This window comes from Plecotus auritus (assembly GCF_963455305.1).
Source record: "Plecotus auritus genome assembly, chromosome: 9".
In the NCBI taxonomy this organism is placed as follows: Eukaryota; Metazoa; Chordata; class Mammalia; order Chiroptera; family Vespertilionidae; genus Plecotus; species Plecotus auritus.
This window is the reverse complement of record NC_137783.1, coordinates 109,822,625-109,836,634: the sequence shown is the minus strand read 5'-3', so window position 1 is coordinate 109,836,634 and position 14,010 is coordinate 109,822,625. Positions and strand designations below refer to the sequence as shown.

Below are 14,010 nucleotides of genomic sequence, written 5' to 3'. Positions count from 1 at the left end.
CAGCCTGGTCGCCCCTAACTGCTCCCCCTGCAGGCCTGGTTGTCCCTAACTGCCCCCCCCCAGCCTGTTGCCCCCAACTGCCCCCCCCCTGCCGGCCTGGTCTCCCCATGCAGCCTGCTGTTCAGTCATTTGATTGTCCCTCACTAACTCCCCTGCTGGCCTGGTTGCCCCACGTAGCCTGTTTGTTCAGTCGTTTGGTCGTCCCTCACTAAACCCCCTGTCGGACTGGTCGTAGGCAGCCATCTTGTGAGGGCGTGGTGGTCAATTTGCATATTACCTCTTTATTATATAGGATAACTCTGGCCAAATAGAATTATTTTCTCATCTGCTCTTTCTCTCAGTCTTCCTCATTTCAGCAGTAAAAGGCATCATCATTTACCTAAAAATTTAGGTTCCAAATCTAGGCATTTTCCTTAATTCATGTCATTCCTACATTCCACTCAACTAATTCATCAGCAGGTTTTGCTGGCTCTAAAAAGAAAACCCAAATCACTAGATTCTCTCAGTTTTTAACACCATTTTCCTATTTTAAGCCACTACCATACCTCACTTAAGTATCTTCACAAGAATGTAAGCTACACGTGTCCAGGCTCCCTGCATTATTGATCACAGCTGTATGCCCAGCACCCCAGTACCCAAAACAGTGCCTGGCTCTTAGGCTTTTGCTGTGTCTTAAATGCAAAAAACTTCTGAAGTGGGTACTATTATTATTTCCATCGTATAGACAGGGAAATAGGCTTGCAGTGGTTAAATAGCTTACGTAAGGTCACAACAAATATAAAAATCAGAATCAATTCCAGGGACTAATTCTAGAGCCTGCTTGATTATCCACTATGCGGCCCTATGGAACTACAGTGGCTTATTTTGAAGTCAATTATTAATGGAGTTTTGGCTGACATTAAGAGAAATTTTAGTTGTAATTCCCCAACCTGAAAACTTTTCCTTAGCATCAAGTTCCTGTGTCCCTTCACAGGAACTTGTAGGCGTCTTGTAGGCGTCTTGTAGGCGTCTCCCAAGTCTCATCTCTCCTCATTAGTCTCTTCAGCCAACATTTCAATCAATAATGATCTTTTTTTCTCTTCCCAACAAATGCTCCTGCCTCTAGGAACCACTGTCCCTCCCACCCCCTCTGGAAAACCTTCCCTAATTTCGCAATTCCTAGGGATTATAACAAGCAGTGCTTTATCCCAGCTGGCATCACTCTACTAAAATTACTTGTTTATTTCTTTATTGTTCACTGCTCTGTCCCCATTGCCTAAGAAGTGCCTGGAATAGAATAGATAACTTGACAAATATTTGTTTAATAAAGATATGAAAGGGCAAGGATTATTTTGCCAATTTATAGGTAGAGAGACTGTGGCTCCTTGAGGTCAGGTATTTTGCCCTGGGTCAGTCACTAAGTGGCCGACGTGAGGTTGGAAATGAGGGCTCCACACACAAACCCTCCGGACCACGCCCGTTTTCTTAGCTCCTCTCTTCCGTCCGCTCCCACTGGCCCCGCCTACTTCTCCTGCACCGCCTCCGAGACTAGTTTGACCCTCGGCCGGCCACCGTAGCGCGTCGCTTCGGTTGCCTGGGGAAACGACCCGGGATCTGGGTGGGAGGAAAGACATTTCCCGCCGGCGGGAGCTGCGGTTGTGGCGGCGTTGGGAGCTCAGACCATGGCGGACCAGCTTTATCTGGAAAATATAGACGAGTTCGTCACGGACCAGAACAAGATCGTGAGGAGCTAGGACTGGGGAAAGCGGGCGCGCGCCTGGGGTCCTGGGCCCAGCGAGGGTGGCGGTGGTCCCTGACCCCTCTGCGTGTGGTCTCGTGGGGGCGGGACACGGGAGACAGGTCCCCAAGCCTGGTGCCCCAAGGAGAGCGAGAGCTCGCGGGAGAGGTATTGTGGTCCGCCCGCAAGTCCTCGTCCCTCGGGTGGTCGTGCTGGGCACTGTGCACCGCCTAGGGGCCGCGGAGGGAGGGGCATTGGTTGTTAATATTTCTAAGGCGTCTCTACACCTGTCTGATAAGGTGGTGGGCGTTTAAAGCCCCAAATTTACAGTTGTGGAGATTGTAACTGGGTTTAAGTGATGAGTTATTTAACCTTCGGACAGTCGGTTTCCTCTTACTGGAAAATTGGTATTGATACCGGCTTAACCTGATCCACAGGGAAGGAGTAAAGATCAAGTGAGACAGTGTATGTGAATGCACTGCAAATCATCACATCATTGCATTTATTTGCAGTGACCCACCCAGAGGTCGGTAGAAAAGGCAGTTGAAGCAGACAGAGGGGCCAAATAACTCCTTTATTTGTGGTTAGTAAAGGATGGGCAGTTTCCCAATCGAGGTCTGCCTCTTGCTAATGTTTTCTCATACCTCACACTGCCTTTACCTAACCTGTGTAACACTTTTAATTATTGGAAACTCAGCATTTAGAACTGGAAGACTTTGAGAGAAGAGTAACCAGGAGAGTCCAAGGAAGGGTGGAAGGAAGAGCTAGTCTTGAGACCAGGAGTTTCCAATCTAACCTCTGATACAGTATTCATCCGCCTCATTCATTCCCTGACCCCTGCACCACCTGTGCCCTTTAATGTTTGTCTGTAAGGCTGCAACTGTCCTTAGAAGTTTTTCTGAGTCATGCACTTCAAAGTAATCTAGCTTCTGGGTGAGTTTTAGTATAGTTTTCGGTGGTGGTCCTCAGAAAGGACAGAATATGGAAAAGGCCTTCATTAAAACAAGGAGTGTGAGGAAAATGAGAGCTTTTTCCTTGATGTATATTCAGCCTTTCTTTTTTATCCTTTGCGTTAATTGTTCTGTGAAACAAACTTCGTAGTATTTGTAAGATAAATATCTCGGTCCTGCCTGCCCAGATGGATGGTTCTTGGCAAAACTGGGGTGGCATTAATTATAATTGATAAGGCATAATCATCTAAGACTAGGAATCTTTAGGAGCCTTTAGCACTCTGGAGTTACTTAAATGTTTAAAAAATTCCTTCTTTTTGCAGGTGACATACAAATGGCTGAGCTATACACTAGGAGTTCATGTTAACCAGGCTAAACAGTAAGTCCAGTTAACTACTAATTTTAATCACGTTGGAGTTTTTTGTTTGTTTGTTGTTTTGCTTTGTTTATAGCCTCATAGATGGCCTCTAGGTCAGAACTATTTTTTCCCTGGAAAATGGGAAAGAATACTGTTTTTACTACTTTTTGCTGTGATTTAGGAGATAGGTATACTTGTATACAAATGTGTAGTAATAAATTTACTGAATTTATTTGTAGTCTTGCTCTCTGGTTAATGTCACTTCATTATTTTAGATTTATTAAATGGGCTAGCCAATTCTGTTTACATCTCAGATTTATTTGTCTACTATCTTACATCTTTATTACAATTTCACACATGCTCCTTAGGCCCATCTCTGGGTGTTACTGAAATACCTCCAGAATGAGGTCAACAGGTGTTTGACACAAGCTGTATAACAGTAGAAGACGGGGGAGAACCTTTTAAGGGAAACTAGAACAGAGATGTTTAGAGTGGCACAGAGCAGTGTCCTTCTTGAATTTTACTGTTTTATCTTTCCTTGCCGAAAAGGAAAAAAGCAAGCTTTTGAATTAACTTCAAAATTTTTTGATTTGCAAATGTTGTCTAAGACCCACTTCATCCCACACCATTCTCTACATCTCATACTTTAGTCATATTGCCTTTCTGCTCCTCAAACATGCCAAGCCCATTCTCACCCTAGGACATGTACATCATTCCCTCTGTCTGGAATGCTCTGCTCCCAGTTGCCATCATCCTTCAGGTTTCAGCTCACATTTCACATATTACTTCTTGGAACAGCTCTCCCCTAATGCTGTATTTCAGGTATCCCCACCCCTCCCTAACTCTCTGTCATATGTATTTATTTTGTACTTTTTAAAAACACACACAAACTTTATTGAGGTAGAATTCACATACCATACAATTCATCCACTGAAAACGTATAATTTAGTGTTTTTTAGTATATCCAAAGAGTTGTACAATTAATTTTAGAACATTTTCATCAGCTCCAAAAGGAATCCTGTGTTCATTTAGCAGTCACTCACCATTTCCCTGTAATTTTGCCTGCCTCCTCTTTCCCCAGCCCTAGGCAACTACTAATATATGTATATTTCTGTCTGTAGATTTGCTTATTTGCATTTCATATAAGTGAAATCATGTTATATGTAAACTTAAGTGCTTGGTTTCTTTCACTTAGCATAATGTTTTCAAGGTCTGACCATGTTGTAGCATATCAGGACCGTAAGTCCTCACTTAACATCATCTGAAACGGCTTCTAACGAAACCAGTTTCACCATAGGCTAAATGATATAATAAACAAGAGTTAAGTTCCTACGGTATGTCATCAATATGATAATTAAATGACCTTAGTTGTTTGAAGACCTGCTGTACTTCATTCCTTTTTATGGCTGAATTATTCCATTATATGGTGTTACTAGTTTCTTAGGGCTGCTATAACAAAAGCACTACAAACTTGGTGGTTTAAAATCACAGAATTATGTTGTCCCACAGTTCTGGAGGCTAGAATTCCAAAATTAAGATGTCAGCAGGGCCACACTCCCTCTGAAACCTGTAGGGAAGGATCCTTCCTTGCCTCTTTCTAGCTTTTGGTAGCTTGCTGGCAATCTTTAGCATTCTTGGCTGCATGACCCCAGTCTCTGCCTTTATTGTCACATGGCATTTGTTGTCCCTCTGTGTTTGTTTCTTTACATGGTCAGTTTATAAGGATACTACCCTCCTCTAGTATGACCTCACCTTAACTGATTATATGTGTAATGATCCCATTTTCAAGTAAGGTCACATTTTGAGGTACTGGTGGTTAGGAGGTCAACATAACTTTTTGGGGGAACACAATTCAACCCAGAACATATGGATGAACCATATTTTGTTTATCCATTCATCAGATGATGTGCATTTAGGCTGCTTCCACATTTGGGTGTTACAAGTAATGTTACCATAAATATTTGAGTACAAGTTTTTGTGGAGACATGTACTCTCAGTTCTCCTAGGTATTTACCTAGGATTGGAATTCCTGGATCAGATGACAAATCTATATTTAACATTTTGAAGAACTGACTGATTGTTTCCAAAGTGGTTATGCTATTTAATAATCCCACCAGCAATGTTTGAGGGTTCCAATTTCTCCATATTCTTTTCAACTCTTGATGATCTGTCTTTTTCAATTTTAGCCATTCTAATGGGTGTGAAGCGGTATCATGGTTTTGATTTGCAATTCCCTAATGACTAATGGTGTTGATCATCTTTTCATGTTCTTAGTCATTTGTATATCTTTGGAGAAATATTTATTCTGGTCCTTTGCCCATTTTTTCATTGGGTTATTTGTTTTTTTTTATTGTTGAGTTGTAAGAATTTTTTATATATTCTGGACACTAGACTCTGATCAGATACATGATTTGCAAAAAATTTCTTCCATTCTATGGGTTGTCTTTGTACTTTGTTGATGGTGTTCTTTGAAACACGAAAGTTTTTATTGTTGAAGAAGTCCAATATTTATTTTCTTTCTGTTGCTTGTGTTTTCTTATAGTGTCTAAGAAGGCTTTACCTAACACAAGGTCAAGAAGATTTACTTCGGTTTTATTTGAAGAGTTTTGTAGTTTTAGTTCTTACACCAATAATTATCACTATATTTAAGGTTTTTGTGTATCAAGTGCTTGTTAATATGTTAAAAATGACTCAGTCCTCACAATAAGGCTACTCTGTCGTTTTCAAGTTAGGTGGTGTACAGTGATAACTTATCTCTGCTCCATGATGTTTGGTGCCTCAGCTGAGAATCCTCAGTGTCTGGAGCTCTGTCATCTGTAGGCTTTGTGCCTACAGTTGATGCTGGCCTTTGGCTGAGGCTGTTGACCAGACATCACATGTGGTCTGTTTATATGGCCCAGGCTTCCATCAGAGCATGGTGTCTCTGGGTAGTCAGACTTCTTACACAGCAGCTTGGGACTTTAAAAAAGCTAGTGTTCCAGCACAAGGCAGACACTGACTGTATCAAAAGTCAAGCAGTTTCATGTCTACTTTATTCTTTTGGTTAAAATGAATCACTAGCCCTCTCAGATTCAAGAGGAGGGGATGGAGTCCACCTCTTTCTGGGTGGACATAAAAGAGCATGTGGGATGGGCGACATTGTTGTAGACATTTTCGGAAAAAACAGTATGTCACATTGTACCTTTACTGCTTGGCACATAATAGGTACTACTAAATATTTGTTGAATACTAAGTATTATGGTAGATATTTTCACAAACATTAACAATCCAATGTAATGCGTGTTATCAATCTCAACAGTTGAGAAAATTGAGACTTGAGTGTCCTGTCACCTTTTCTTATTTTACCTATAGTATAAGTAGTTATTCATTTTTAACATTTGAAATATTCCCATTTTATTTTTTAAATTTTTATTGAATTTATTGGAGTTACATTGATTAATAAAATGATATAGGTTTCAGGTGTACATTGTATTGTGTGTTCACCACCCAAAGTCAAGTCTCCTGTCACCATTTATCCCCTCTCTATCCTCTATTACCTCCCCCCATTCCCCATGGTAATCATCATACTGTTGTATGTGTCTTTAATTTTTTTTGTGGTTTTTGTGTTTTGTTTTTTTGCTTAATCCCTTCACTTTTTTCACCTAATCCTCAACTCCCCTCCGCTCTGAGCTGCCAGTCTATTCTCTGTATCTATGAGTCTATTTCTATTTTGCTTGTTATTTTATTTGGTTCATTAGATTCCACATATGAATGAAATCATATGGTATTTGTCTTTCTCCTATTGGCTTTTTCTATAGTGGAAGCATGTAAAGTATCATTGCTGGCACTGAGGGCAGTGATTGGGCCTGATTGGTATTGATTTGCTTGGATTTATTAAAGAAGTATTTTTTTCAGTTCTTACTATATATTTAGTATTATTTTAGGCTCTGTCATAAAACAGCAAACCTGATAGACAAGGTCCTTTCCATCATTGATTTATACAAGATCATTTCAAGTTGTAAAAATACTGTGAAGGAATTAAATTGGGTTAGGGAAGGCAGTATCCCTATACACTGTATTTGTCCTGGGAAAAATTATGGATGGAACTGATCAGGAGGGAAAATTAATAAATTAAAATGAGACGATACAGTTAATTGTATCTGTAGGAAGGGCATCTTATAAGAATTCATATATATTTTCACTCATTTAAGAATATTTTGCATATTTTGGTAAAATGTTTTGTGTAATCAAATTAGATAAACATGTTTTAGAGAAGGTATGCAGAATGACCTTTTTCAAAAAGAGTTTGTGCAGTTTTGACCTTCCTGTTAATATAAAAGAACTGGAGTTGATTTGGAGAGAGAAATACTTAGAGGATGTCTGTGATGATAGAGCTGTAGATAAAAGATTTAGTCAGCAAGCTTGAGAGCATCTTGGGCATGGTACCTGTCTATCATTTCTTCTATTAGCATGGTCCTAACTAGCTTAAGTAAACCAAAATATTCATGAATTTGTGTTACCTTATTTTCCCTAATGCACTTGCTGCATGGAAGGACACACTAAAGAGAACAAGATAGAGCGATCAATAAAAATGCTAAATATGGTACAATTTTGTCCTAGTAGGCTTATAGCCTACTAGGGATGGCAGATATATAAACAATTAGAAAACAGCGATGTAAGTGCTCTAATAACAGATATGGGATAGACTGTGTTAGAGCTTAGATGGCAGGGGTGTCCTGCTGGCCTGGGTTTTAGGGAAGGCTTCACATAGGAGGTGATAATTGAGCTGCTGTCTGGATAAGGAATTAGGTAGATGAGGTCTGGGCAGAGCATTCCAGGCAGAAGAAAGGGAATACAAAGGAGCAATGGGAATTGCAGAATGTTTCATGATGTTACGGGACAGGGGACCTGGCCCTGAACATGTCTGCCTGCCTAGGGCCAGCCCACAGTGTGTGGGTTCTTGACTTTGTGCAGTAAAAATTTCACAACATGAGTCCAGTTGACTATGAGGGTACATTTGTTAAAGCTGAGAACAGTGAAATAAGGAAGAGCTTAGCATAGAAAAAGCAACAGGAGAGCCCAGGCTGGGCTGCTCTAGCTCACTGGACTGTCAGAGAAAAGGTGGCTTTGGAGACAGGCTCAGGGGGTTAGCCCGGAGCAAACTACCATTTCCCATTACTTACCTGGTTGCAAGTCCTTTGGGGACCCTTAGAGTTTAGGAGATGCGTGCCTCGGGGAGGAAGAGGAGAAAGGGGAAGGCAAGGGGGTGCTCCCCAAAGGGAGAGCATGAGCTGGGTCCTTTGTCTTGAGGGTTTTTTTCTCTCTCTTGTAGGCGGAAATCTTAGGAGAGGTCTCAGGGGAGGGTTTTAGTAGAATATTCACTAGTTTTCCAGGTGTGCTTTGTCAGGGTCACGTTCTTACTGATTGGTCAGTGCCAGGGCAGGCGGTTGTTAGTCATTACAATTGGTCCTGGTGTCCTCCACCTGGTTTTGCTGCTTTTCTAGGCTTGGAGCTGAAATACACCTGAGGCCTAAATGTTATCCCTAGGAAGGTGACCTTCTGTATCTGGCTGTAAATTGCTTGGCCAGTTTGTTCAGCTATCTGCCTCAGTTTACCCACAACACTTGCCAAGGAATCTTCCTAGCTCCTTATTATCCTGCCTCAGTAAGGCTGAAAATAGTGTGAGTGTGAGAGAATGGTGAGAGATATGGGGATCCAGAACAAGAAGTGTCTTACTGGGGAGTTGGAGTTGATCTGTAGGGGATGGAGAGCTACTGAAAAATTTTGATGGAAGTATAATACTAAAGGCAAGAATACCAACTACTTTTTCAACATCACATAATGACTAACTGGCATCTGAGACTTAACAAGCCCCAAAAGCTAACTCCTGATTTCTGCCTCCAACACTTACTTCTGCTTTTCTCCATCTCAGTGAATGACAGCTCTATTCTTTGAGCTGGTTAGTTCAATCATTCATAACTACTTTTTCTCTTATACCCATCAGGAAATACTGTTGTTTTTCCCTTTATGTTCTCCCAGAATTTTTCCACTAATTTACTACTTCCATTGGAACCACCCTCATCTGAGCCACCATCATCTCTAGCCAGGGTTACTGCAGTAGCCTCCTGACTAGTCTCCCTGCTTGCTTCCTTACCCATCACCAGTGTATTTTACACACAGCAGTCAGAGTGGACCCTTCTTAAAAGTGAGGTCATAGTATTTCTGCTCTAAACCTTCTGATGACTTCCTTGCTTTCATTTCTACATAGGGCCACAAAGCCCTGGCACTTGGCTGTCTCTGCCACCACTATTCTTCCTTATTCTGTTTCAGCACACTTGCCTCCTTTCTGTTCTTCCGACCTTGCCTACATTCTTAACTCAGAACCTTTGCATATGCTGTTCTCTCTGCCTGGAACATTATTCCCCAAGATATCCACAGTGGTGGCTTCCTCACTTCCTGCAGGGCTCTGCTCATGAGGCCTTTCCTAATCACCTTATTTAAAACTAGAAGTCCCATGCACGGAGATTTGTACAAGAATGGGCCTTCCTTTCCCTGGCTGCTTGCACTGCCTTTGCTATGGCCGGAGCCGCCTTTCTGCCTTTCCATGCTGCCCAGAGGCCAGGAGCGGCTGGGGTGGTGTGGAACGCCTGCGTCATAAGCGTCCCACCCCTGGCCACTTGGTGCCTGTGTATGCAAATTAACCCACCATCTTTGTTGGGTTAATTTGCATACTCCTGATTGGCTGGTGGGTGTTGCGAAGCTACGGTCAATTAGCACGTTGCTCTTTTATTAGTGTAGATAGCAGAAGTTCTTCTCAGGCACTCTCTATTCTTACTTTTCCCTCTATAGATTTGCTACCATTCAACATATATTTACTTATTTGTTTGTCTCTCTTTTCTGCAGTGTAAGGTCTAAAAGGTTAGGAACTTTGCTTTGTTATTGCTTTCTCCCTAAGGCATAGAACATGAACTGGCCACTCAGTAAAGTTTTGTTGACCTAATGACTTGATTTGCATTTTCCTGTGGCAGCCTTGTGGATAATGAAGGGGTGGGGGTGCAGAATTGACACTTGGAATTGAAATAGTCCAATCAAGAGATTTAAAGGGCATGGAATCAAGAATTACTTGGGAAGGAGAACTGACTAGATTTGGCAACTCACTGGAAGGGGAGAAGTGAAGGATAATGACTCCCAGATTTCTGGCTTGGGTGGCTTAGGCAGATGTTGTTGTCAGGAATTAGTGAAGCCATGGGGATGAATGAAATAGACCAACCATCCTGGTTGGCCCAGGACTGTTGATTTTAGCACCAGAAGTCCATGCCTCAGGAAATCTCTCAAATCCAGGCAAACCCAGATGATTGGTCACTAATATACAGAGTGAAAAGATAGCTAAAGACAGAGCCCTATCTATTATGGAAAAGGAGGAGGTAATCAAGTCTGTGCGGGAAATGGAGCGGGCAGTTAGAGGGGTGTGTAGCAGGGGACTCATTGGGGCACAGGATCATGGAAGCTAAGAGAGCAGATGCTTGAAGAAGAGAGTGGTCAACAGGGTAGGGTTGAGTTTCCCTTGGAATTTTTGAGTTTGAGTTTCTAGCTGTTCTTGGCAGAAGTATGATGTATTATAGAGACACTGTATATATTTCTTGAAGTAAAAGATAGAAATGATATATCTCTTTTGTTGTTTTTGTTAATCTGTGAGTTACTGAGGGGAGCCAACCTCTGATACTTGCTGGATCATAAGGATAAAATGAATTTAGGAATGTTACTGAAAGCAACATTATTTCTATATCAAGTGTTTGACAGTCTCGGTTTAATGGATACTCTGAGCACTGGGCAGTGGGAGTAAGCTATTCATTTCTACAGTTCTGAAACAGTATTGAATCTGAGTGATTATAAAACTGGAATTTCAAAGCTGGACATTCGTGATCATCTACTTAGTGGTCTTAATGTTTTGGAACCCTCTTGAGAAATTTTTGAGAACCCTGAACTGTCTCCCCACATAAAGGCACATTTTACCTCCCAGTATGAGGGTAGAGGGTTATAGATGGCCAATGAATCCCATGGTGAAAGAATCACTAATCTATCTAGTACCCTCCTGTTTATACCTCAGGATATTAAGAGGCCTAGAAAAATTAACTTATCCAGAATCACATAGTGACTGAACTTATTCTTGGTTGAGTGTTCTATTCATTATATGTTACTGGTTTATTGCAGGTTTACTCTCTCTGGGCCTACTACTAGATTTCTTTTATTTCAATTATGAACTGGGTTACTGTGCCAACTCAGTAAGTGACCCCAGTCTAACTCTCTGTCCATAGACTGAGCAAAAATTCTGTAGAAAATTTGATGAACTGCCAGATTTAATATACCTAACTTTCAAGTCACAAATTAAAAGTTGATGAGGTAAAAAACTCTTACTAATGGCTTTATTGTGCCTTTTGTTTGGAACAGGATGCTGTATGATTATGTTGAAAGGAAGCGAAAGGAAAATTCAGGAGCCCAACTGCATGTCACCTATTTAGTGTCTGGCAGTCTTGTTCAGAATGGACATTTGGTAAGTTCTCAGAATCTTATAACGAGCTTAAATATGCTTGATCTATCAACTGTTAAATAACACAGAGTGGGGGAAAGGGGAACACAAGATTTAGTATTATGGAAGTTTTAAAAAACTACCTGTAGGTGGTTTTTTTGAATTTTAGACTAAACTTTAAATTCTGACAAGTTTTGGTAATATCTTGACTGTGATGCAGAGGCTATAACATTATTAGCATTTTTTCTAGGCAGCAAGACATTAGGAGACTGCTTCTGTTACTTCTCTTTTTTCCTCTTGAAGATGTATTAGGGAAAATGATGGTTAGTGGTTTCCATCCTGTTCAAATGTCAAGTCATGCACTCAGGTCTTCAGAAAATATAATTATTATTTTTAAAATGAAATTGATATTAATTTGAGCATTCATTTCAGTAGGCTTATGTCTAAGTGGTTGAAGGATGGGGGTGTTGACAGGGGGCTAAGAATGCAGAGGTGTGGGTTGGGAACATCTTTATTCTCATTCATGTCTTCCGGTCTGGTCACCCCTCAACTCAGGTCACTGCTGCATTTTCATCATCCTGACCACAAAACTTTCTCAGGTCTACTGACTTTCTCTTAGCTATTTCCATGCCCCTCTTAGGGGCAAAGGGATCATTCTGCTGCTCCTATGACTTGGAAGCTCTGCTGCAATAACTTGTTCTTTCTGCACCAGACTGATCCTTGGGAACTTTGATAATTCCTCCTCTCTGACTTCCTCTAAAAACAAGGCACATTTTTTCTGTTCTCACTTCCCCTAACCTCCTATCTGAAGGTTCTTTTTGCTTTTTCCACTACCACCAGCCCTGCAGAACATAGTCCAAGGACCAGGGCCCCTCAGAGATCCACTAACATATGTGTTCCTCTTCCCTTTGACTTTCCTTCAGACTCGTGCGTTCAGAAGCTTGATTTATCAAAATACTGACTGGATTTGTCTTATAGTAACAGAGTCCCATGCACGTGAAATTTGAAACTAGAATGGCAATTTAGTGATTTACAAGGAGAAACAAAATTGTTGGGGGAATCAAATCCTTATATTTTCTGACCAGAAATTTCTTTCCTTGTTGGTAAGCTATTTGGCAAGCCAGGTGATAATCAAGATATTTGCAAGTGTAAGAATCAGATGTCATTATATGCCTTAACACAAAATTAAGCAGACCTGATTCATTTACTCTCAGAAATGAAACTGGCACCAGAGTCCTCTCTTTGTATGGCTCTGAATAGATATTGCCAGAGTTTGCATTTGGCTGTCTCCTTTCCCTTTCTTTCCAGGGTTAACTAGCTCCCGTCTGTCTTTTTTGAGTCAGTGCCGTCAGTCTAGTCATAGTTAATTCTTTACCTGGGAATCATTGTGTTTCTTTAAAGCAGTGTGTTTTATTCTTTTTTTGGTCACTGATTTTTTTTTATTTTTTTTGAGAATCTGAAAGAAAAATTCATATGCTGACATTCATAAAATTATAAGTGTTCACATATCTTCTGGAGCAGGATATAAGGTTAAGAATTTATGTTTTAAGATCAAGTTGCAGATTTTTATTCTAAGCCACTTAAGCAGAGGTTCTTAAGTTGGGAACTTTGCATGGTCTTTGGGATTCAGGAGATGCCTGGAAAAACCCCTGAAAGTGCATTTAGTAGTAGATTGTGTTCCTCAGTGCATTTTTTGAGGCCATTTTTCAAAGTAATGTGTAACTGATTTCAGTTAAAAAACTTCTATGCTATGGCTTGCTTATAAAGGCCTTTTATTTTTAAATTTAAGATGGCATTTAAGTTCTGCCAAAACTTATTTTTTTTTTAAGCAGCAGAATGCTTTCAAATGAAATCTTTAGAATCCTAATATAAAAAATATACTGAGAGTAGGTTGCCATAGTTGAAGTGATTGTGAGGATTTTGAAGCCCTGTACTCACCCTCCTCACAGCCCCACAGAGCAGCTCTATGGAACCCTTAGAATGACTGACCAAGTGTGGATGATGTTACCCTTTTTTTTTTTTCCCTAAAGAGAGCCCTCCTATGGGAAGGCAGAATATTAAGCATAATTTCAGGTTTTGTTCTTTTTAATTTCTTCTTTAAGTTTTAAGTGTTTCTAGAAAGAAAAAGATACATTAGAGACTTTGTATGGATTTTTAACAATACTGTTTATTTTTCCAGTGACCGTAATTATTGTAAAAAATGCTTAACAATACATAGAAAGTAAAAGCCTCCCTCTAATCTCATCCCAGAGAGTCTCCTAAAGAACTATTTGCAGATTTCAATGGGACATTTGGTTGGTTCTTTTTGTGTTGTTAGAGGTTGTCAGCCTGATCCATCCTTTATGAAATTCCCTATTAGCTTTTTTCATCTAATGATTTTTGCTGAGATTGGTTTTTTATTATTGCCTAGATTATTAATTCACAAAATGGTGGTGCTCTACTTCTGTCATTCTTTCTGCATGCTGTTGGCTGGAATTTT

The 14,010-nt window shown here is 40.5% G+C and overlaps 1 protein-coding gene across 2 annotated transcripts in view; it reads left to right on the top strand.

Moving 5' to 3' along the window:
* The first annotated feature begins 1,583 nt into the window (after positions 1-1,583).
* POLD3 (DNA polymerase delta 3, accessory subunit) overlaps positions 1,584-14,010 on the top strand; it is a 54,930-nt gene continuing 42,503 nt past the window's right edge. Inside the window, exons 1-3 of one of the 2 annotated variants that reach the window (XM_080641997.1) lie at positions 1,584-1,721; positions 2,991-3,046; positions 11,453-11,555. In XM_080641997.1, coding sequence (XP_080498123.1) covers positions 1,662-1,721; positions 2,991-3,046; positions 11,453-11,555 — 219 coding nt within the window. In that variant the 5' untranslated portion in view covers positions 1,584-1,661. The remainder of the gene's footprint in view (positions 1,722-2,990; positions 3,047-11,452; positions 11,556-14,010) is intronic. The other variant, XM_080641998.1, reaches the window with a different exon arrangement.